The 24,821-nt window shown below is 43.9% G+C and overlaps 1 protein-coding gene across 4 annotated transcripts in view; it reads right to left on the minus strand.

Annotated features, from left to right (window-relative positions):
* acap3a (ArfGAP with coiled-coil, ankyrin repeat and PH domains 3a) overlaps positions 1 to 24,821 on the minus strand; it is a 338,239-nt gene that overhangs the window by 124,437 nt on the left and 188,981 nt on the right. For all 4 annotated transcript variants that reach the window (XM_068017295.1, XM_068017293.1, XM_068017296.1 and 1 more), the window contains 2 exons: positions 23,514 to 23,633; positions 20,333 to 20,386 (listed from right to left, as the gene is read on the minus strand). In XM_068017295.1, the coding sequence (XP_067873396.1) occupies positions 20,333 to 20,386; positions 23,514 to 23,633 (174 nt within the window). The remainder of the gene's footprint in view (positions 1 to 20,332; positions 20,387 to 23,513; positions 23,634 to 24,821) is intronic.

The following is a 24,821-nucleotide window of genomic DNA, read 5'->3' on the forward strand; positions in this document are numbered from 1 at the left end:
AAGGAGAAGACCCACCAACACCGCAACCAGGGATGGGCAATAAAAGGGGCTGGGTTTGCTTCACTCACATATCAAGAGCAATTTGTTTTTTAAATGCCTAGAAACATTTTTGGCTGACAGACAGACAGACTGGCTGTTGCACAGCACTGCAACTCACCATAAGCAGCACCCCAGGGCATCTGTTTTGCCTTTTTAGAAACATGCCCATTTCTTTCCCACCTCAGGGGCTCTCCATGTCTCGATGCTCCTTTGGGGAGACACCGCTGAGAAACCCCATGCCCCATGGACCAACTTGATTGACCTCAAGAAGTGCCTCCACTCCAGATCGTTCTCGGAGTCAACAGAGCCGCACACCCCAGGTTGCGCCACCAATTGCTTACAAGGAACAAACATTCTTTGCTATCCCTCCTTCTTTAAGGATGGGCGGTGGCAGTGACTGCATCAAAGGGGACAATTACACACTGGATGAATGCATAAATTAGAGAAATTTCTGTCTGCGGAAACATCTCAGTTGGCAACATGACGTTTCTGCTGAAACAGAAGGAATTATTTGATGAATAATTTGTTATGGGGAAAGATGGCTTCAGCCCCAGATATATTTGTGGTCGGTAAGCAGCCGCACCCAGGATGGGTGGTTGGAGAGGATGCAAATGCTCTGCTGGCACTATACACAATCCACAGGCAGTCAGTTAATAGCAGGAGCCTGGTGAGATTTGCTTCCTAAAGAAGACACATTAGGAGTCTATCCCAGCATGTTAAACTCTATTTGGACTGCACTGATCTCTATTCAAGGGTTATGATGTGTCACTAGAGAACAAGATAAAGATCAGGCAGGAAAGAGAAATCAGAGTAATTTTATTCCTTTAACCAGAAGAGTGAACATGATGGAATGCAGATCCTGCAGCTGAGTGTAATTGATGTCACTGTGCTTGTCACTGTAGAAACAGCATTATGTTTCAGAGGTGGAGGAACCCACAGGGATTTAATTCGACAGCATTGAACTGCAATGTCATTTCCTCAGCACTGCCTCATATATTGAGAAACGCAGTAACACAAACTGCACCCAGCCGAAGGTTTTACATTTCACAGAACACTCCCTTCTGACTCCTTTAATTTTTTAAAAAACCATTTTCATAAAGCATTGGAATCTCTTCTTCCCCCAAAAAGCCTTCATCTCATCACATTTGCAACATTGCACTGAGCAACAAAGGGATTTGAATGCCCATGTACACAAATCACAAAAATCTAGTGTATGGGCACAAAACATAATCAAAAAGACTGATGGAATGTTGACCTTTATCTCAAGGAAGTCAGAATACAAAGAGGAAGACTCCATAAAGCTTGCATGTAGAAATCGAGATCTATGGAATTATTATGTATAAAGCTAGTTATAGCCAACGTCAAAGTTAGTTATTTAAAACTAGTGTGCGCAATACTGGTATATGCAGAACCTGTAATCTGATGTATATATAAGACTGGTGGACTAAGCTCATGTACAATGATGAGAGCCAGACCTATTTCGCTTGTAATCGTTAAACGTTCCTTAATTATGACAATATTTTGTTGGTGTCCCTCAGACTGGAAAGATTCCAGTGGGCAGCTTGCCAATGGTAACATTAGATTTGCAGCTGGCAAGCAGCCCACTGCTACAGTGTGTTGATTCAATCCACCACACTGTAATGTGCGTTATTAGGACTTAGGTATTTCAATGTGATTGCCCGCATGATGTTCGCTGCTTCTGAGGGAAGGCACAGTCTGCAAGACATTGACTGTGCTGCAGAGCACAAGTAATTCAACACCATTTCTTCTGGGTAATCTCATTAGCAGTGCAGGATACCAAATGTGTGCAAAATTATTACTGTTAGACTATATATTTGGGAGGAATTTCTCCCAACTTTATATTTGCCTATGGGCAATTATGTAACTTAGAATGATAAAGTTCTGGAATCATCTTAGAATCGTACAGCACTGAATGAGGCTATTCACCCCATCGTGTCTGTACTGGCTCTTTGAAAGAGCTAGCCAATTAGCTCTCTCGTCATAGCCCTGTATTCATCCAATTCCATTCTGAAGGTTATTATTGAATCTGCTTCCATTACCCTTTCAGGCAGCACATTCCAGATCTCTACGCATTTGTCCATGGGCTGAATAAAAGAACGTTTCCCTTGGTATTGCTGGAGTGCAGAGCATTATAGTGATATCAGCAGGCATGATATCCTCGGATCCTGAGTTACAATGTTATTTTCAAGAGTGAAATAAAAATTTCTATTGTAAAAATGCTTTTATTGGAATTGGTTCCACTGTACCTGTTGCTCTTCAGTGCTCTATCATCCATTTACACCACACGATAACATTGGGGCAGCAATTGATGGAGTGACATCTCAGCACGCCCAGTCAATGTTAGCGTTTGGCTGTTTCCCACTGTAAAGGAGGCATTAATGCACAGCACAATTTTGCCACAAGACAAACAGACAACTGCACACGGGCAATTGACTAATGACAGCTTTAGCTTTCCGATTGCAGACCATCTCGGATCAGGGAGGGCCCACACAGACGAGTAATGTGAAGAAGCACATTTCTGAACTGTGTGCTGCCTGCAAACATGACATCAAGTACCACAGCTGGCAGCCGCTCCTGAGTCATTCATGGCTCTTTTAATCGTTGCTGCACTAAAGTTAGGCTTTTCCCAGTACCTGTGCTGTTGTTCCCATTTTCCCCATGGAGGATGAGGAGCAACGATTTTGCATTAGACATCTGTCCCCAAAACCTTCGAATATTCTGATAAACAACAGTCCCTAATTATTGTACATAGGTTTTCTTTTTTTACCATGATAACCACTGCTGTACATTATGACTAAGAACACTTCAGTGTGTTACAGGATGCAGCTCCCTTTGGTAACCAAAAGTAAGAACAACAGATTATAGGATAGAATGGTTACAGCACAGAGGCCATTCAGCCTGTCGAGTCCATACTGGCTCTCTGCAAGTCCAATCCAGCTCGTCCCACTCCCCCATTCTTTCCCTGTAGCCCTAAAAATTATTTTCCTTCCAGTACTTAAATAATTCCCTTTTGAAAGCCACAACTGAATCTGCTTCCACCAGCCTTTCAGAATGTCCATTCCTTTAGCTGAGTAAAAAAGATTTTCCTCGTGTCGCCTTTGCTTCTTTTGCCACTCACTCTGTGCCCCCTGATTCTTGACTTTCAGCCAATAGGAACAGTTTCTCTCTATCTACTCTGTCCAGCCCCCTCATAATTTTGAACACCTCTATCAAATCTCCTCTTAACCTTCTCTGCTCAAAAAACAACGCCAGCTTCTCCAACCTATCCACATAAGACCCTCATCCCTGAATCTATTCTAGTAAATCCTTTTCTGCACCCTCTCCAAGGTCTTCACATCCTTCCTAAAGTGTGGTGCAGAGTTGGACTCAATACTCTTGTTGTGGTCGAACCTGTATCTTATAAAAGTTCATCATCGCTTCCTTGCCTTTTTACTTTTTTTTATTCTTTCATGGCAAGGCCAGCATTTGTTGCACTTGAGAAGGTGATGATGAGCTGCTTTCTTGAACGGTTGTAGTCTATATGGTGTAGGTACACCCACAGTGCTGTTAGGGAGGGTTTTGACCCAGCGACAGTGAAGGAGCAGCGGGCGATATAGTTCCAAGTCAGGGTGGTGTGTAACTTGGAGCGGAGCTTGCGGGTGGTTGTGTTCCCATGCAACTGCTGCTGTTGTCCTTCTATTTGTAAAGCCCAGAGTCCCATATGCTTTTTTAACTGCTTTCTCAACCTGCCCTGCTGCCTTCAATGATTTGTGCACATATACCCCCAGAATGCCAGCAGTCCCAGGGACAGACTGCTATTCAGATTTCATAGAATGATACAGCACAGAGGGAGGCCATTCAACCCATTTAGCCTATGCTGGCTCTTTGAACAGGCTATACAATTAGTCCCATTCTTCTGCCCTTTCCCCATAGCCCTGCAAATTTTTTGCCTTCAAATATTTATCTAATTCCCTTTTGAAAGTTATTATTGAATTGGCTTCCACTGCTCTTATAGCCAGTACATTCCAGATCTTAACAACTCACTGCGTAAAAAAAATTCTCATCTTCCCCTCTGGTTCTTTTGCCAATTACCTTGAACGTGTGCCCTTAATTTTGGTTTGATTCCGGATATTGGTCATTTATTTAACATTGTGAAATGTATTTGACGCTGGCTCGATTTTCTCCACTGAGACCTTGCTGCGAACCAGCCCTTACACAAAGTGAATCATTCAGTGCATTGTTCTGGATGAAAGCGAAGGGCTGAACACTCGAAATCGAAGAAAGCTGCAAGCAAATTAGATTATTTGACAGCCTCACCCTCTTCTGTTCTTTTTTAAACGCAAGTGCTAAAATAACTATAGTCAAATCAGATCAGAAATTGGGACCTGGTCCTGATCCAAACATAGATTGCTAATTCCCTCCCCCACCCTAAGTGTTGGCTTGGCTTGGCTCAGTTGAAAGCTTTTCTGCCTCTGAGCTAGGAGGCTATAGGTTCAAGTCTCAATGGATTTGAGCACATAACAGACTGATGTCTTACTGTAGTCACGAGAGGGCTCTGCCTATTGGAGATGCTGTCTTTTGTATGACACTTTGACTGGAGGCCCCATTTGCTGGCTTCGGTGGCTGTAAAAGATTCTAGTGTACGATTCAAAGAAGACCAGGGAATTCTCCCAGTATCCTGGCTCTTAACCACCGCAAAATAAAACAAGACTTTCTGGTCATTTATCTCATTTGATTTTCTGGGACTTAATTATACATAAATTGGCTGCCAAAACTACCTACTTATGTAATGTAAATGATGAGGCACTCTGATATGGACCAAGAGGAACCGCAATGTAAATCACATGATGCTGCAACTTGAGTGAAGCAATGCTGTCATCTAAAAGGGGAGATAGAGTAACTTTAATGAGACACTGTAATGAGACGAGATGGCAACTCCACTAAATGAGAAAGTGATGTAATGTAAACGAGGCAGTCTAATAGCAAATTGAACCACTCTGTAATGTAAATGAGGGGACATTATAATACAAATGAGGAATCCTGCAATTTAAATGAGGCTACTGTCGAGGAGCTATGAATCACCGAAATATGGTTTGACATTACCACCACAGGCAGAGACTCCCCTGACATCCTAGAAAATCCACAGCTGGAGATAAAAGTCGCTCGTTGTGACCTTCCAACTGCACATCCACACCAGAAGCTCCAGAATATTCTGTATAAAACTTCACTCTTTGAACCTTTTCCTTCCCACCCAAAGCAGCCTAATGGTAACCTCCGAATGTTGACCAAAATTAATGGTAGCCCCAGAAATCTGTTCTTTCAAATGCATCACAGAAGGGCTGACCTTGCATGAGAGCTGCTATATGTTCACATAGATAAACATATAGTGACAGGTTACTAGCAGTTTGGAAGTGCAGCTCAGAATGCCAAGAATGTTTTCTTGTTTTAAAACATACCTTCTCTAATTCCACAGAGGATTCCCGAGTAACCGATACTTTCCCAAACTTCCCATTGAGTCAACTTTTATCACTTGTGGTGGATGCAGCAATATTACTCATCCGGGCAACATTTTTACCAGATGTTTGACTCCTAACCAACTACTTTGGTTCTTTCCTCATGTGTACAATGCTTCATCATTCTGTTCATTCGCTGCCATAAACATGTCTAAATTCAAAATCTAAATCCAGTTGCTATAGTCTGGCATCCTTTCCTTTCCACTGTTGTTGATCTACTAATGTGTCTTCCTGTATGACTAAAACTTTGCTTCAGCTCGGGATTCTGGATTCATTTAGAATCATACAGCATAGGAAGTGGCCATTCAGCCCATCTTTTCTGTGCTGGCTCACCGAAAGAGCTATCCAATTAGTCCCATTCCCCTGCTCTTTTGTCATAGCCCTTAATTTCAGTTTTTCCTTTTCTAGATTTCAAGTCCCAATTGTGGCCTGTTTGTGAACACCCTAACATTATGTGCCAGAGATATTTACATTGGCAATTCCCATTATAAATGTGGACATTGGAATTTACAATGGAAAAAGTTGACACCAAATTGTGACAAAAGATATGACAACAGGAAGTAGACAGGAAATGCTCACAGACATAAGAATTGTAATAAGATAGAGAACACACAGCATCTGGTGACATTAGAAACAGTATAAATAATACTGTATGAGTATCACAGTGCTGCTGATGACTGTAATAAATGAGGCAGTGCAAATGCCTCCAGTAAAATGGCATACAAAGTTAAGAGGTGGTTTTGTCCATCCCCTGGCAGGCACAGTGATGCCAGGCAGGCAAACATGGTTTTGCATTCTTGGTCTCTCTGGCCCATCCTCTGACATCGAGGCTTGCCGACAGCTACCAGAACCTGGCTCGGAGCCAACTGCACATGCGCTGTTGTCTTTCTTATTTTTGGGGTTCAGAAATCTGGCGCAAGTGGTGAGGATCCGAGAACATCAGGAGCCTAATTATACTGAACACCACTTCTACCGGAAGAGAAAACAGATGAAAGGGGAGAAACCGTGTAAACGAAATGCCACATCAAACATGACGAATTGAAACAAGTTGCTCAAGATAATGGAATGCACTGAATAAAACTTTTATTTGAAGTCTTGAAGAAAATCAACTATCTAGGCCTGTTTCCTGTTGGGCTTAATCTGAGCAAAACATGGCCCACGTCCAGCTGACAGAACACAAGGACCTTACCACAAACAGTAATTCATGATCATCTCTCCCTAGGCCACGTGCTGCTGGGCATTAGGGTTGCCTTGGAGTCTCCAGGGATTAAAGACTAATCTCCCAGGCACTGCTCTGAGCAACCCAGGAGGAAAATAACATGGGTAACAAAAGAAATTATGCTTTTGAAAAAGATTCTTTGAAAACTTTTGTCTATTGGCTATAAAAATATCAGACGTAAGAGAAGGAGCCGTTTGACTAGCAGTCAGGAAACGTCAATCTGGTAAGGAAGTCTGTTCGCTTTCCAATTGGTGTGCAAAGGTAGGGCCTCGTGAAAATGGACATGTTGAGCAGGAGTGTGAGGGAGGGGGTTGGAGGGAGGAGGTCATGTGATGACACCTCCAGGAATAGGTCCAACTAGAGTTGGTAACCCAACTGGGCAGTGAGATCCTATTCTATACATATTTACATTCACAATTTTGAGAATCAAGGATTTTACACCTGGAATCATATTTTTCATGAGAGATTAGTTTAATTGTAGTGACCGATGAATCACAAAAGTCAGCCTACAGGTACAGCAAATAATTAGGAAAGCAAATAGAATATTGGTCTTTATTGCAAGAGGGATGGAGTATAAAAGTAGGGAAGTCTTGCTAAAACTGTACAGGGCATTGGTGAGACTGCACCTAGAGTACTGCATACAATATTGGTCTCCTTACTTAAGGAGGGATATATTTGCATTGGAAGCAGTTCAGAAAAGGTTCACTAGGCTGATTCCTGGGATGAAGGGATTGTCTTATGAGGAAAGGTTGAGCAGGTTGGCCTATACTCAGTGGAGTTTAGAAGAATGAGAGGTGATCTTATTGAAACATAAGATTCTGAGGGGGCTTGACAGGGCAAATGCTGAGAGGATGTTTCCTCTTTTGGGGGAATCTCGAACTAGGGGACAGAGTTTAAAAATAAGGGGTCTCCCATTTAAGATGGAGATGAGATGGAATATCTTCCCTCAGAGGGTGGTTAATCTTTGGAATTTTCTTCCCCAGAGAGCAGTGGAAGCTGGATCATTGAATAAATTCAAGGCGGAGTTACAGACTTTGATCTACAAGGGAGTCAAGGGTTATGGGGACAGAAAGGAAAGTGGAGTTAAGGCCAGTTAGATTAGCAATGATCTTATTGAATGGTGGAGCAGGCTCGAGGGGCCGAATGGCCTACTCCTGCTTCTTATGTTCTTACAAACTGAGGGCAGTTACTTAAAGCTAAAGACTTAAAAAAAAATACCATATGTGCTTATCGGTGCTGGGATGTCTGGAGTGCTGTCCCATGGAGAACAAGGAGAGAATTGAACAAATATTTAAATGGAAATTTTCTTCAGTACAGGAGTAAAGATGTCTTGCTGCAATTGCAGAAAGCCTTGGTGATACCGCACCTGGAGTATTGTGTACAGTTTTGGTCTCCTTATCTAAGGAAAGATATACTTGACATAGAGAGAGTGCAACAGAGGTTCACCAGACTAATCCCTGGGATGGCGGGATTGTCTTATGAGGAGAGATTGAGGAAACTGGGCCTGTATTCTCTAGAGTTTCGAAGAATGAAAGGTGATCTCATTGAATGTTACAAAATTCTTACAGGGCGTGACAGGGTAGATGTGGATAGGATGTTTCCCCTGGCTGGTTAGTCTGGAACCAGTGGACACAGTCTCAGAATAAGGGGTAGGCCATTTAACACTGAGATGAGGAGGAATTTCTTCACTCAGAGGGTGGTGAATCTTTGGAATTCTCTCCCAGAGGGCTGTGGAGGCCCAGTCATTGAGAACATTCAAGACCAAAATCGGTAGATTTCTGGATACCAATATCATCAAGGGATATGGGGATGGTGGGGAAAAATGGCAGAGGTAGATGATCAACCATGATCTGTTTGAATGGTGGTGTAGGCCCAATGGACCGAATGGCCTACTCCTGCTCCTGTTTCCTATGATCCTCTGATTTTAATTGGCCTTTATCTCTGAATGCAAATGTGCAAGATCAGGAGCAGATAGCAATTATGGGCAGCCTTTACTGGAGTGAGAGAAACACCCTGTGGGAAGCCAGAAGAAAGTGGTCGTCCAAGACTGTAATTTTCTGGCTGGCACTGGCAGGATGGCAAGCTCACTGCGACCCCACTGGCATTCACCACAGCCTGACCAGAGTCCCAGTCACTGGCATTCACCACAGCCTGACTGGAGTCCCAGTCATTGCGTGCAGCTGACTCAGGCTCAGATAGAAAACCACTCAGTGGCGTTCCACAGGCCTCAGTACTGGGTCCCCTGCTTTTTGTGGTGTATATTAACAATTTGGACATAAATGTAGGGGGTATGATCAAGAAGTTTAAACACGACACAAAGACTGGCCGTGTGGTAAGTAGTGAGGAGGATAGCTGTAGGCTGCAGGAAGATACTATGGACAGGTCAGGTGGGCTGAAAAGTGGCAAATGGAATTCAACCCAGATAAGTGTGAGGTGATACATTTGGGGAGGTCAAACAAGGCAAAGGAATACATGATTAATGGGAAAGTACTGAGAGGTGTAGAGAAGTGAGGGACCTTGGAATGAATGTCCACAGATCCCTGAAGGTAGTTGGACAGATCGACAAGGTGGTTAAGAAGGCATATGGAATTCTTTCCTTTATTAACCGAGGTACAGAATATAAGAGCAGGGAGGTTATGTTGGAACTGTATAAATCATTGGTTAGGCCACAGCTTGTGTACTGTGCAGTTCTGGTCACTTCATTACAGAAAGGATGTAATTGGACTAGAGAGGGTTACAAAGGAGATTTACGAGGATGTTGCCGGGACTGGAAAAATGCAGCTATGAGGAAGGATTGGATAGGCTGGGGTTGTTCTCCTTGGAACAGAGAAGGCTGAGGGGAGATCTAATTGAAATGTACAAAATTGTGAGGGGCCTGGCTAGAGTAGATGTGAAGGGTTTATTCGCCTTAGCAGAGAGGTCAGTGACTAAGAGGCATAGATTTAAAGTGATTGGTAGAAAGATTAGAGAGGAGATGAGGAAATTTTTTTCACCCGGAGGGTGGTGAGGATCTGGAACTCACTGCCTGAAAGGGGAGTAGAGGCAGAAACTCTTAACTCATTTCAAAGGTATCTGGATATGCACCTCAAGTGCCGTAACCTGCAGGGCTACTGACCAAATGCTGGAAAGTAGGATTAGACTGGGTGGCTCGTTTGTCAGCCGGCGCACACACGATGGGCCAAGTGGCCTCTTTCTGTGCCGTAAACTTTCTATGATTTCTATAAACTCACACTCAATGTTCCAGTCAAGCCTGAACCATTTATTCTGCTGCCTTCAATGACTTGAAAACCGCAACAAAACCTCCTTTTGCCAAACCTTCTAGAAAAGAATATTCAGCACCTCCCTCACAGCAATGTAGAAGGGTGGTTAATCTTTTGATGGTATGGTACCTTTTGTTTTATGTTTAGCAGTGTAAACTATGAAAACAAAAGAATAATCAGAAAAAGTTAACTTATATACCAGATATCTCCTACAGCATTGCTCATAAATCAAGAATGATACATTACTTGCTGTAGAGTATTATTCTGCTGCTAAGGTGAAGCTATATGGCTTGAAGTTCATAAGGCCTAATTGTTGTAAATTGTCAATCCTGAGATCAGTTATATTCTAATTCCTACTAGACATACCCTAAGGATTGCCAGAAGAGATGTTTCCTAGAAGATCAATAAAAATATAGTTTTCTTTCTCTTTTTGTAATTTTTGTAAAGATTATTTTGCCTCTCTAACAATGTGAGATACTTTGAAGTGTGATGTTTGAGGTTTGATGCTTGTGTGCTAGATGCCATACTTCTATAGATAGATATATACATATGTAGGAAGGCTGTTAAATTTATTAGTGGATGGACAAATATGCAACATCTAGCATCTAGAAGGACAAGGGCAACATGCGAGTGGGAACACCACCATCTCCAAGTCGCACACCATCCAGACTTGGAAATATATTATCATTCCTGCATTGTCGCTGGGTGAAAATCCTGGAACTCCCTACCTAACATCACTGTGGGTGTACCTCCACCACACGGATTCCAGGCGTTCAAGAAGGTGGCTCACCACCACCTTCTCAAGGGCAACTAGAGATGGGCAACAATTGCTGGCCTTGTTAGCAATGCCATATCCCAAGATTGAACTTTAAAATATTCCTCAATGATTCAGTTGCTAGGTTTGCTGCCTGATGTGAAACTCAGTTGAAAAGAGCAGAAATGTCCCAGTTTGGGAGCCTGGTGTGTGCTGGGTTAGCTGGCTTCAGCATAGTAATGAGGACACTACAACTGACTTTAATTATTCACTGCTAGTGACAGGGCCCTTACTTCAGATCACCGCCCAGCGACACTAACTGGAAAGTACTGCCATCAGACAAAGACCCAGTTCACATTGGGCTCACTTTACCTCCACAATACTTTGAAATGTAACAGATGCCCGGTGGGTGCAAGACTCGTGGTACGGATTTGCAAAGAAAATTCCTTTACAATCTCCAGCATGACCCCACAGCCCACTGACAATTTTTAAGGACTTGGGGGAAAGGGTGGCTTCTAATAGCTTTTCAGAAGGTGGATGGTTGAAGGTCAGTGCTGGGGCTCGAAGGGTTAAACAAACAGGGTTGCAAATAAGTGAGACACATGTTCGCAGATGGCTGTGCTGCGAGAGTCTGTGGCAATGAAGGTGTCACACAACAGCTCAGCCAACAAAATAATAGAGAATCAGTTACAAACGTCCAAAATTAATTTGATGCAGGGATGGGGCGAATCGCAGGGCCTCCAAAGCAAGTTTCCAAGTGCCTACAGAGAGCAACATAAAAGAAACAATTCAGCCACTTTACATGTGCAATGCTGGTGCCAGAATTCTAACAGACTCCACTGTTTGGGCAGAATATCTCACTGGTCAAACTAATCCCATATTGCATCCAGCTACTTTAACTGTCACTTGTTTACTGAACCCTCTCTGAGTGACTATTTCCTGAGAACCCACCTGAAGCAATGCCAATGGAATGTTTACTTTTATTGAACAACTTCAATATGTTTCAAGTATCTTTTTGTTCCTATAACAGCAGTCTTTTAACAAGTAGCTCCTCAGAACAATTTCCAGTGAGTGACCTGCAATACAAGACCCTCACTATCGCCTCACTTAAAAGCCGTGAAGAATTACAAGGCTATTTGCATCACTTTATGTGTCAGTTGTTAACTCAGTCTTGAACCCACAACCTTCTGACACAGGGGCAAGTCCCACTCCAGTGACTTGAACGTAAAATCGAGGCCGACACTTCAGTGCAATACTGAGGGAGCGCAGCACTGTTGGACATGCTGCCTTTTGGATCAGATGTCAAACTGAGGTCCCATCTGTCCTCTCAGGTGGACATAAAACATCCCACGGCGTTATAGTATGAAGAGCAGAGGAGTTATTCCCCATTGTCCTGGGAAATTTTTGTTCCTCAACTAACATCACTCAAACAGATTATCTAGCCATTATCACCTTGCTGTTCCTGGGATCTTGAAATGTGTCAATTGGCTGGGCTGCATTTCCTTCATTACAACAGCGATTACAAATCGAAAATACTTCGCTGTAAAGCACTTTAGGACATCCTGAGGCTGTGAAAGTGCTAAAGAACTGCAAGTCTTTTTTCAAAAAGTGACTTGCCTTTGTAAGAGCTGAGGACCACATCAAGAAATGGTTTTCCTTGGTAGAGAGAAAGGGTGCTACCTAGGTTGGCTGCTTCTTGTTCTGATAGTGGGCTGGCTCGGTGCTCAGTAACCTAATTGCTGGTCAGTAGGGACTTCTCCAGTAACCTACAAAGAACTGATGTTACACATCATGACTGTTAAACATGTCTAGTTGTTTCCTCTGTTGTCGGTGGTGCTGCAATGAAAACAGTGAGATGTTCTACTGCACCAGCAGTCCCAGCATGTTACACAACAATGTCTACCCAAAATATAAAGGGGGGGAGGCATTAAAATCCTAAGGGTGAAGGTTGATAATCCCTGGACACCATACCCGCCAATCGCCCCAACACTCCATTACTGCTACAAAATTTGCTGTATCAGTTTTCTTTCCATTTAACACTAAAATCTTGAAATGATGCTGGTGATAAATGTTGGATGCAGTCTCAGGACATTTTCCTGTCCATTAGCTCGGTTAAAACAGTGAACAGTCACACAAACATATTTGGTGCCTGTCCACTAATATTGCAAACAATAATTTCTAGATTGTACAGGGGGGGGAAGGCTACTGAATTCTTCAGGATTACAGCTCCAAACAAAAAAAAATCTTCAAAGTTTCACAGCTGTCCAAACACAACAAAAGAAAGCAATAAAAAAAGTGCAATGATGAAGACTCTCCTCCAGCACGAGTCCGTGTATCCAAGCAAAATGAATGGGAACCAGCAACTGCTCTGCATAAGGGCGAGGAACTAACATCATAAAATAAAAGTGTGATGCACATTTGAGAAGGAACAGAAGAGACTTGTCAAAAAGTCTAAAATGTTGGAGCCAGGACAAGAAAAGCCAACCGGAGAAACTAAAACACCCAAACCATTGAAACCTGAGATTACTAAGACTGAACTGCGGTGGAAATACCAAACCAGGAGTTGAAGGCTGGCCACTAGATTAGACTTATAGTTTGCTTGCACAATATAAGCATTATAAAATCTTACGCTAGGTGGCAAACTTTTTATTGTATTCTGGCAAGGAATGTGAGAATCCCCAGGAGAGACTTGCCAAAAATGGGTGCAGTATCCAAGTCTTGCCTTGTTGTAAAAGTTTTTTTGAGTTGAAACTGGCATGAAACAAGAAACCAACTAGGAAGCAACTTGAGCAATTGATGAAATTTGGTCTGTCCACTTGAGATCAACAGATGAAAATAGGATTGAGGGGAGTCAAGAACACAATAAATAGGAGCTGAAGGATCCGTCAACACTGAGGTAGTAACTGTTGGCTGGATCTATGGGAGGCATGCAGATCAGAACATAGGAACTGGAGTGGACCATTTAGAGCCTTGAGCCTGTTCCAGCATTCAATGAGATCTTGGCTGATCTGATCTAACTTCATATACCTGTCTTTGCCCCATATCCCTTAATACCTTTAAGGATACTCTGACTCTGCAATTCCTTTCTGTCAATATTATTGTCCAAAGGCTTAACATATTGCTATGAAACACCTTTGATTTCTAATTTAACTGGGTGTTGATCCATTAACTCACAGACAAAGAAATATTTTATTGCATTAGACCACTGGTATGTAATATTTCAAAAGTGTTTAAAGCATAGGTTTTCTGATGGGAGCTATGGAGTGGGGGTGGGGGTGGCGGGGGGTGTTGGGTTGTCAGGAACTTTTCATAGTGTGCTTTGACCCAACTGAATGTTCCCAGGTCAGGTCTAATTAAAGACCCATTGCAGTGCAACCTGCCAGTGATTGAGAGCTTGATGTTTCGGGGGTGAGATATCTGCCATTAACACTGGGTTTCAAAGAGATGCAGCAGCAGATTAAATGGAAGCACATTTTTTGGCTGGCAAAGCAATGAAAATATGGTTCACTGTTGTTGCACACAGGATGAATTTAAACCGAGGCCCCACCTATTCTCTCAGGTGGTTGTAAAAGATCCCCAGACAGTATTTTGAAGAAGAGCAGGGGAGTTCTCCCCTGTGTCCTGGGCCATTATTTCTTTACACTCCATTGCTCTGTGATTTTGGAAACTATCATTCAGCTGCTTGTGCATAACAGGCATGTTCCAATGTAAAAAAAACTATTCAAAATCCATCCAGAATAACCTAAATAATAATAAAGCAAAACTATACAAAAACACAAACTCCAAAAAAGCCTTTTAACAGTTGCGTTTTGCAAGCAGTTTATCTTTAACACTTGCTCTGTACGTGCAGAATTGGAACGTTTAACAGAGCACACAAAAGCTCTCATTTGCATGCAAGATGCATGCTAAATGATGCGTTCGCTCAGAATCAGGGAGGATGGTGTAAATTACACAGGCATCAAGCTGAAGTGGAAACTAAGCAGCAGGGGCACTTCCAACAGAAACTGGGCAAGATTGACAACTGCCCAGTTTCCCAGCCCTGCTTGGCTGGGTATCGCTGGCTGTAAAATGTATCCTTTATATCTTTGAAGAACTGAACTAAGTAATTTTCATTGCTCATCACAGGACATTGAAAAAAAAAGACTTGCATTTCTATATCGCCTTTCACGACCACCGGATGTCCCAAAGCACTTTAGAGCCAATGAAGTACTTTTGAAGTGTATTCACTGCTGTAATGTAGGAAAGGCGGCAGCCAGTTTGTGCACAGCAAGCTCCCACTAACAGCAGTGTGATAATGACCAGATAATCTGTTTTTGTGATGTTGATTGAGGGATAAACATTGACCAGGACACCGGGGAGAACTCCCCTGCTCCTGCTCAAAATTGTGCCGTGGGATCTTCTAAGTCCACCTGAGGGGGTAGATGGGGTCTCAATTCAATGTCTCATTGGAAAGAAGATCACGACGTGATCAGTCAACCTATAGACTGAGAGAGGGATGGAGATCCCCGCTGGAAATCGTTTACATCATGAAATCAGATAAAAGACAGGGTCAGGCTAAACGAGGATCCTCTCACCAACAAGCATCCTATCCACACTCACTGTCAAGGCTCACCATGTGAACTATAGTCACTTAGGTGTGAGATTGCAGGACAATTTGTGTCCAGGGATCTGTACCCAGGCATCAGGGCAGTGGGAACAAAGGCAGGGCATCAAAAAAAAACTTAAGTAACTACTAGCAGAGCAGTGTGTATTTTCAAAAGTGATACACATCAAAAATAGCTGGCGGTTTATTCATTCAGTGCCAATCTTCTCTCCTGAAGGCACTGACTCGTGCTAAAGTAAGGGGCCAAGGGCACCTCTCCAATATTTCACCTAACGGATCATTCTTTATGTCTGAGCAGAGGAAGCAAGTGATGTTTGGCAGGTGGTTCAGAAGGTCATATCTGACCCCTGTTTAGACTCCTTTAAACAGGAAGGAAACGCCATTATCCTTAGACTGCAAAATGCTCAAGATTCCCAAAATAATGTAGTAAACATGGGTTACTTAATGCAACACTTTCAAATCACAATGAAAAAACATCCTTGTAAATAGGAAAAAGCCGTTGTCATTACATCTTGCTGTTGTTTGGGAGTCACTTTTCCCGTTCTGTTCAGTTGTTACATTGGAGAAATTGGGGCTGAAATTCCTCAGTTTCTGCTGGTCTCCCACTGTAGCTCCAGCATTAGACTGATGGAACCTTCTGGAAAACATTGGAGACCCAGTTGCAGCACCATGATCAGGACTCAGGCCCCCTCCCCCAACTCTTTTTCCGGTACATTGATGACTGTATCGGTGCTGTTTCCTGCTCCCGCCCCGAACTAGAAAACTTTATCAACTTTGCTTCCAATTTCCACCCTTCTCTCACCTTTACATGGTCCATCTCTGACACTTCCCTTCCCTTCCTCGACTTCTCTGTCTCCATCTCTGGGGATAGGTTGTCTACCAATATCCATGATAAGCCCACCGACTCCCACAGCTAGCTCGACTACACTTCTTCACACCTTACCTCCTGTAAGGACTCCATTCCATTCTCCCAGTTTCTCCGTCTCCGACGCATCTGCTCTGATGATGCTACCTTCCATGACGGTGCTTCTGATATGACCTCCTTTTTCCTCAACCGAGGATTTCCCCCCACTGTGGTTGACAGGGCCCTCAACCGTGTCCGACCCATTCCCCGCACCTCTACCCTCACCCCTTCCCCTCCCTCCCAGAACCGTGACAGGATTCCCCTTGTCCTCACTTTTCATCCCACCAGCCTCCATATCCAAAGGATCATCCTCCGCCATTTTCGCCACCTCCAGCGTGATGCCACTACCCTCCCTTCCCGTGTCAGCATTCCGAAGGGATCGTTCCCTCCGCGACACCCTGGTCCACTCCTCCATTACCCCCACCACCTCGTCCCCGTCCCAGGGCACCTTCCCCTGCAATCGCAGGAGGTGTAATACCTACCCATTTACCTCCTCTCTCCTCACTATCCCAGGCCCCAAACACTCCTTTCAGGTGAAGCAGCGATTTACTTGTACTTCTTTCAATGTAGTATACTGTATTCGCTGCTCACAGTGTGGTCTCCTCTACATTGGGGAGACCAAACGCAGACTGGGTGACCGCTTTGCGGAACATCTCCGCTCAGTCCGCAAGCAGGACCCTGAGCTTCCGGTTGCTTGCCATTTCAACACTCCCCCCTGCTCTCATGCTCACATCTCTGTCCTGGGAATGCTGCAGTGTTCCAGTGAACATCAACGCAAGCTCAAGGAACAGCATCTCATCTACCGATTAGGCACACTACAGCCTGCTGGACTGAACATTGAGTTCAATAATTTCAGAGCATGACAGCCCCCCATTTTACTTTCATTTTTAGTTATTTTTTCTTCCTTTTTTTTTTAAAACATTCTTTTTTACATTTTTTTTTGCATTTATTTCATTTCATCTTAGTTTGTTCAGTTTGCTTACCCACTGTTTTTTTTCAGGTTTGCACTTGCTACTGTTCAATATTCAGTGTATTTACACCTAATCTGTACTAATGCTTTGTCTTTCAACACACCATTAACATATTGTTTGCCTTTGCTCCGTGACCTTTTCGTTAGCTATGTGGCCTGGTCCAATCTGCACCTTTTCCTTTGTTATCTCTTGCCCCACCCCCACCTCACTTGCTTATAATCTGTGACTTTTCTAATATTTGTCAGTTCCGAAGAAGGGTCACTGACCCGAAACGTTAACTCTGCTTCTCTTTCCACAGATGCTGCCAGACCTGCTGAGCGATTCCAGCATTTCTTGTTTTTGTATCAGGTTTTTGGGCTCCGCCGAGGTCAGGAACAGAGGCGGATGGGGCTCAGAAATACCAGCACCGGCTGCCGTACCGGTTTCTTGACCCCTTTCCCGACATCAGCCATGTTGGCCGAGGTGGGTTCGGGGCAGCCAATTAGGCTCGTTAAGAGTCCGGTTAAAAGGTAGGTTTAGGAGGCCGACTGGGACTCGCCAGTCAGTCTGCAGTTTCCCGACTCAACAGGGGGGCGGGGGGTGCAGATAACTGCCTGGAGGCAGGCAACCAGTGGCAGGTCAGGGTGCCTGTGCTGCAGACAGGCCTACTGGCCCTACTGACCTGCCTGGGTGGGAGGTCCAAGCAAAGGTCTCCCTGTAGAGGGAATCCTACCCCCTCCCTTCCCACAAACACACAGTGGTGGCCTGGCTGCTTTTACTATTTGTATTTACATTTTTTAAAAAAGTGGCTGAGAGGGCACCTTCCTGTTGAAGCACCCCCCCGTTACAACTCATTGCAGCCAGGTGCTCCTCTCAAAATGGAAGGCCTCTATTGGCTCTCCAGCTTTGAGAGCCTACCCATTGCCCTTAATTGGACTGGGAACCTATCTCCATGTCAATCAAGGGGGCAATCAAAATCCCAATGAGTCACTGTTTTCCCCCAGGGGTGGGATTGGGATCCAGAAACAGACCTGGCTCCTGTTTCCCATCCCCAAAGAGAAAGATCAGCCCCAAGTCACTCCCATTTCCAGAATTTCCTTGGTCTTGTAAGGAACCAAACCTCTATCCACCACTTGTATCAGCTGTGGCTCAGTTGGTGTTGCTCTCACCATTGAGCCAGAAGATTCGAATCCCACTCCAGGGACTTGAGCATGTAGTGTAGACTGACTCTCCCAATGCTCGGAGAAGAGCAGGGGAATCCTCCTTGCTGTCCTGGCGATATTTATCCTTCAACCAACACTACTAAGAAACAGATTATCTGGCTATTATCACATTGCTGCTTTTGGGAACTTGCCATGTGCAATTTGGCTCATTCATTTCCTATGTTACCACAGTAACTACACTTTAAATAAAAGTACTCCACTGGTTGTAAAACATGTTGGGATGTCCTATGGTCATGAAAGGTGCTAAATAAATGCAAGTCCTTTTTTCTTTGTAAACTATCTTCGACTTTATTCTCATCAACCCAAAAACGATGGGACGCACGCTCAAGTTTATCAAATTCCGGTGTTAGCAGCCTTGTGCCAACTATTTTACTTGCCCTGGGAGGCTGTCACAACCTGTGTTTAGTGCACAAGCGCCATGTAAATACAAAAAAAATTGTTTGACACCATCTTTGCTGCTGCTGGCTGGGCTGTCCTGGGCAGCCTTCTAAAAATCTGCCATCGGAGATTTCTTACTTGAATTATTGACAAATCGCACTTAAAATCTGCAGACTAAATCTGGCGCATTTTTCTTCTGTGTATAACATCCGGACAGCCTCCAAGGCAAGACAAATGAGCAAAACCTGCCACAAACAATAGCTGCCAGTTTGTTATTAAAAGGTTAGATTCTCATGCCCACGATCCACCTATATCGTAAAGTTTTGAGTCCACCAGACGTCAGGCATAACACTTTGTTTACAGATGCAAAACGACCTTTAACAAAAGCAAACGAGTTATTTCCTGCACCTACATCTACCAATCTGAGGGAAAATGCCCTTAATTGACCTCCAAATGAACTTATTTACATCAATTAGAAATTGAGGCCTTAAAGGGATGCACCACTTACACACAGTTCCGTCTTCATGGCAGAATAATACACTGCGTATTGAACGGTGTCCTGTTCCTGTCCTTATAACAGTGTATACTCCAATTTATTGCGTGTCACCTCACAGGTGATCCACTAGTTCTCTGACAGAAAGAATGGCCTAACGTCTTATGGCAGTGTGCACTGATAGCTGGGTTCAGTAGAGTCAGCCGTGAGGCTTGCCTCGGAGTCACATGCCAGGGCTTGGGCACATAATCTAGGCTGATGCTCCACTGCCAGTACTGAGGGAGTGCTTATGGAAGAAGGAGTTGAGTACCTCACGGCCTTGGGTTTTCAGATCTGGCTGTATGTGTGCTCAGGGCAGTCTTCTGGATTAAGACAATGTATTTGGTCACGTCTGTGGGCGTTAAGTTAAAGTGAGGGGGACATTAGAGTCATGACTAGTTTTAACTATAGTCACTCTGTCCCAGCTGAGTGGGTCGGGCACTAATGGCGACATACGCTCTTCACCAGTGCTGGTCACCTTCAGGAAGATGCTTTTAATGTTTCAAGAGGGAGCTAATACAATCGCGGCTATCAGAACACACTCCATAATTCCTTAATTATCTCAGCTCTTGACAATTGTTTGAAAATGGGGCCAGCTGCATTGAATGTTGCGATGGCAGATATTTCCTGGAATCCGCAGGATAATGTGTTGAATATGTTTTGTGCGTACACCATATGGAGATCAGAATGGATCAGCATTTTCTGGGACTGATGAGGGAAGTCTGCTCAAATTGCCACGTGGGAGAATGTACGTGGCAGATTTCAGCATGTTTTTACCACATGGGAGAACAGAGTGACTTTCTGCTAACACCAGGAGCAGCTCATTTAACGTGAGATGGGATCACCGCAGAGCTCCAAAATTAAGCTCCGCCACTAGATTTTGTGGCTGCCTTTAAATTTAATCCTCCACATTTACAAATTACAGGAATCAAGAAATGATAGAAACTGACACCTTACCATGTGGTAGTTGATCATTTCCTGTAAGTTTTCTCCAAACTTCTGGAGGCACTCCTGAAATAAATAAAGGGGCCGAGATGTTGACTTCCATGTGCAACCTTCACGAAAAACATCATTTTGGACAGACAATGACAGCATATGACAATCTTCATTAATGCCATTTCCCATTCACATTTCTTATGGCAGTAATTCCCAATAAGCTTTGGCGGAGCCCTCTGTACAACCAACCGTCAAGAAGACGAGGAATGTTTGAACAAACTCCACACTGCCTCATTATTTTCATGCATTTTAGAGGTTTAAAGCTTCAAAATTTTTTAGATTTTTCTAAAGCCTTTCTCGAAATAGCCCACACCTAACCCAGAAAAATCAACTTCCAATTCCTCCTAATTATTTAGAAATGTGGAGTGGTTTGTGCTGTAACAAAAGAATATATTTTATGTTCATCAATTTCTCCTCATCTCCCTCTAGTGTTATATAGGAAATAACAGGTGGGAGCAGTTACAGGCAGGAATCATATTGTGGGTTCGGATGATATCAGGAAGCATGAGAGCAAATCCCAAGGACTTTACTGCAGCCATTTTTTTAAATTCATTTGTGGGATTTGAGTGTCATTGGTTAGGCCAGCATTTATTGTCCATCCCTAATTGCGTTTGAGAAGGTTGTGGTGAGCTGCCTTCTTGAATCGCTCCAGTCCATCTGGTGTGGGTACACCCACAGTGCTGTTATGAAGGGAGTTCCAGGATTTTGACCCAGCGACAGTGAAGGAACGGTGATATAGTTCCAAGTCAGGATGGTGTGTGGCTTGGAGGGGAACTTGCAGGTGGTGGTGTTCCCATGCGTCTGCTGCCCTTGTCCTTCTAGGTGGTAGAGATCGCTGGTTTGGAAGATGCTGTCGAAGAAGCCTTGGTGCGTTGTTGCAATGCATCTTGTAGATGGTACACACTGCTGCCACGGTACACCAGTGGTGGAGGGAGTAAATGTTGAAGGTAGTAGATGGGATGCCAATCAAGTGGGCTGCTATGTCCTGGATGGCGCCAAGCTTCTTGAGTGTTGTTGGAGCTGCACTCATCCAGGCAAGTGGAGAGTACTCCATCATACTCCTGACTTGTGCCTTGTAGATGGTGGACAGACTTTGGGGAGTCAGGAGATGAGTTACTCGCTGCAGAATTCCTAGCCTCTGACCTGTTCTTGAAGCCACAGTATTTATATGGCTACTCCAGTTCAGTTTCTGGTCAATGGTGACCCCTCAGGTATTGGTGGTTGGGGATTCAGTGATGGTAATGCCGTTGAATGTCAAGGAGAGATGGTTAGAGTCTCTCCTGTTGGAGATAGTCATTGCCTGGCACTTGCGTGGCACGAATGTTACTTGCCCAAGCCAGCATCTTGCTACATGCTGGTTCGAACTGTTTCAGTATCTGAGAGCTGCAATGGTACTGAACACTGTGCAACAATTTGTGAACATCCCCATTTCTGACCTTATGTTGGAGGGAAGGTCCAGCTGAAGCAGCTGAAGATGGTTGATCCTCGGACACTACCTTGAGGAACTCCTGCAGTGATGTCCTGGGGCTGTGAAGATTGATCTCCAACAGCCACAACCATCTTTGTTTGTGCTAGGTATGACTCCAACCAGTGGAGAGTTTTCCTCCTGATTCCCATTGACTTCAATTTTTCTAAGGCTCCTTGATGCCATACTCAGTCAAATGCTGCCTTGATGTCAAGGGCAGTCACTCTCACCTCACCTCTGGAATTCAGATCTTTTGTCCATGTTTGGACCAATGCTATAATGAGGTCAGGAGCTGAGTGGCCCTGGCGGAACCCAAACTGAGCGTCAGTGAGCAGGTTATTGCTGAGGCAAGTGCTGCTTGATAGGAGTGTCAATGACACCTTCCATCATTCTGTTGATGATTGAAAGTAGACTGATGGGACCAGATTGGATTTGTCCTGCTTTTTGTGGACAGGACATTCCTGGTCAATTTTCTACATTATTTGGGTAGACGCCAGTGTTGTAGCTGTACTGGAACAGCTTGGCTAGGGGCGCGGCTAGTTTCAGGAGCACAAGTCTTCAGTACTATTGCTGGGTTGTTGTCAGGGCCCGTAGCCTTTGCTGTATCCAGTGCCTTCAGCCATTGATATCACAGAATCACAGATCACATTGCAGCCTTGAAATCATTTGTCACGCATTTATAACTGATGCTCATGGGTGGGTAAGCAAGGTATTTTTATTAAAACACAAGGAAACACAAGTAATTGAAAATATCCACAGCTCTGATTGCATACTCTGCTGGACCTTATTCAGATGTGTGGGCTGGGGATTTCCTGGAATGGCCTAATCGGCAAATTAGGATGCTGGTCTGCCTGACACTAACCTGCACCATAATTTTCTGGGAAACTAATTTGGTTATGCCGTAGTGAATGTAGAACCTCAGAGATGGCCATGATTGGCTTCAGAGACATGGAGGACCCTGGTCAAGAAACTGAAGATGTCAATGAAGATGCAAAGCACAAAAGAAAACCTGGAAAAGATCAATTCCAAATTGCAGAAATGAACTTCAAAGCATAAGTACTCCTCACAAACTGAGGATTCATGTAAGAGACAGAAATTATGCTGCTATCAGGTGAACTTGGGGCCAATCAGTGCCTAGATTTCTTGATGTAACTGGATGCCACGGGAAAACTAGCGTATATCCATGAAATTTGTGCTTCCAGTGGTTTTGAATGAGGGCGGGGCTATGTTAATGAGCTGGGTGGCGGTTTTGGTAAAGCAGCACAAATATCCTAATAAATTACGGGGTGGTGTGAAACTGGCTGAGCTCACTTACGCCATAGTTTCCTTGGACTTTCGCGCTGGCAAACCGCTTTACAGTGTAGATACGCCATTGTTGTAGGACAAATTTCCAGTGAGTTCCCAATCATCATGTTACAGAGGTGGTGACAAGATCAGGCCCAGTCCAAGGCACAAAAGTAACTGTCGTCAGCCCAGAATTAAGCAGCTTCAGTTGAAACTACAGGGCGCCACAGAACCTCATCCTTTCCACGTACCTCGCTGAAGGAGCCTCATCCAATCCACCTTCCCAGCTGGGGGTGCCTCGAGCCTTAAACATCCCACCTTCCCAACTAAAGGAGGAAGCATGAAAAAATTTGCAAAATAACTCCGTTTAAAAAGCACAATCTTCTTTCTTACCGATATCATTTCATCTTTTCTGCACTGTTGAGAGAGGTCTCGGATCCCGTTGACAAAGTGCTTGTTGGCTGTGGTATAAGCTCTCCCTGCTTCGATCATCCCACTGCACAGTTTCACCAACTAGAGAAGGAGATCACAAAACATGGTGATTCGAATTCAGTTGTTTAAAGTATTGAATGCCATCAAACAATAATGTTACACAAGAAAATAACTGATGACATTCCCTTTTTATTTGAGTTATACTCCTGTGTGGATTTGTGATTTTTTTTTCACTTCGAGCTTAGATGCAAGTGTTGTTGAATGGACACCTTCGTAGACCAGTGAAATTCCAGGCTTCTCCGGCCCAACAATCTTTAACAACAACTTTAATAAAGTTCCTACTGCAGCACCGTGAACTTTACACTTACCATACCTCTGGTGTCTCGAAATTAAACTATTGATTCGTGTGAAATGATGAGCGGTTTCGAGCTCACAAGAAAGGGGTTTGAGAGTGCCCGGAGTTGTTTCATTTAGGACCTTAATCGTTATTTGTTTGAACTGAATTACACTCCCAGTCACAGAGGTTAAATAACAGCAGCTTAACAACAACTTTCATTTATATAACAGGTTTAACACAGTGAAACATCCCAAGGCACATCAAACAACTGTTGAGAAACAAAATTTGACCGAGCCACGTAAGGAGATATTAGGACGGGTGACCAAACTTAGTCAAAAAGGAAAGTTTTAAGTAGCGCATTAAAGGAGGAGAGAGAGAGTGAGTCGAACAGGTTTAGGGAGGGAATTCCAGAGCCTAGGGCCTAGGCAGCTGAAGGCACGGCCACCAATGACAGTGTGATAAAAATCAAGGGTGTACAAGAGGCCAGAATTGGAGCACCACAGAGATTGCGGAGAGTTGTGAGGCTGACAGAGATAGGGAGAGGTTAGGCCATGGCTACACCCGATAATCAAGAGATAAAAGCCATCAAAACCCTCCTAACAGCTGGGGAGAAAAATAAATCCTCTTCAGAATCGGTCAAGGTCCTGATCGACATTATTCTATTCCAGTATTCAAGGTTCAGAACACTCTCTCAGGAAGCAAAATATTTCCTTTTTTTTTTTACTGGCTAATCCTGACGACAACTGGATGGACGGAATATCCATGAATTAATTGTGATGAAATTATTCTGTGTAGCAAGTGGAGGTTGCAATGGAATGACATCTCCCACTGGTGATAAGGATGGGGGCTTCCAACTCCCCAGAATCATTTAGTTGGCAAATGCACGAATAAATACAGAGCAGAAAAGCCCAAAATATGTGCTGAGCTTGTTG

The sequence above is a fragment of the Heterodontus francisci genome, chromosome 37, assembly GCF_036365525.1.
Source record: "Heterodontus francisci isolate sHetFra1 chromosome 37, sHetFra1.hap1, whole genome shotgun sequence".
NCBI classification, from domain to species: Eukaryota; Metazoa; Chordata; class Chondrichthyes; order Heterodontiformes; family Heterodontidae; genus Heterodontus; species Heterodontus francisci.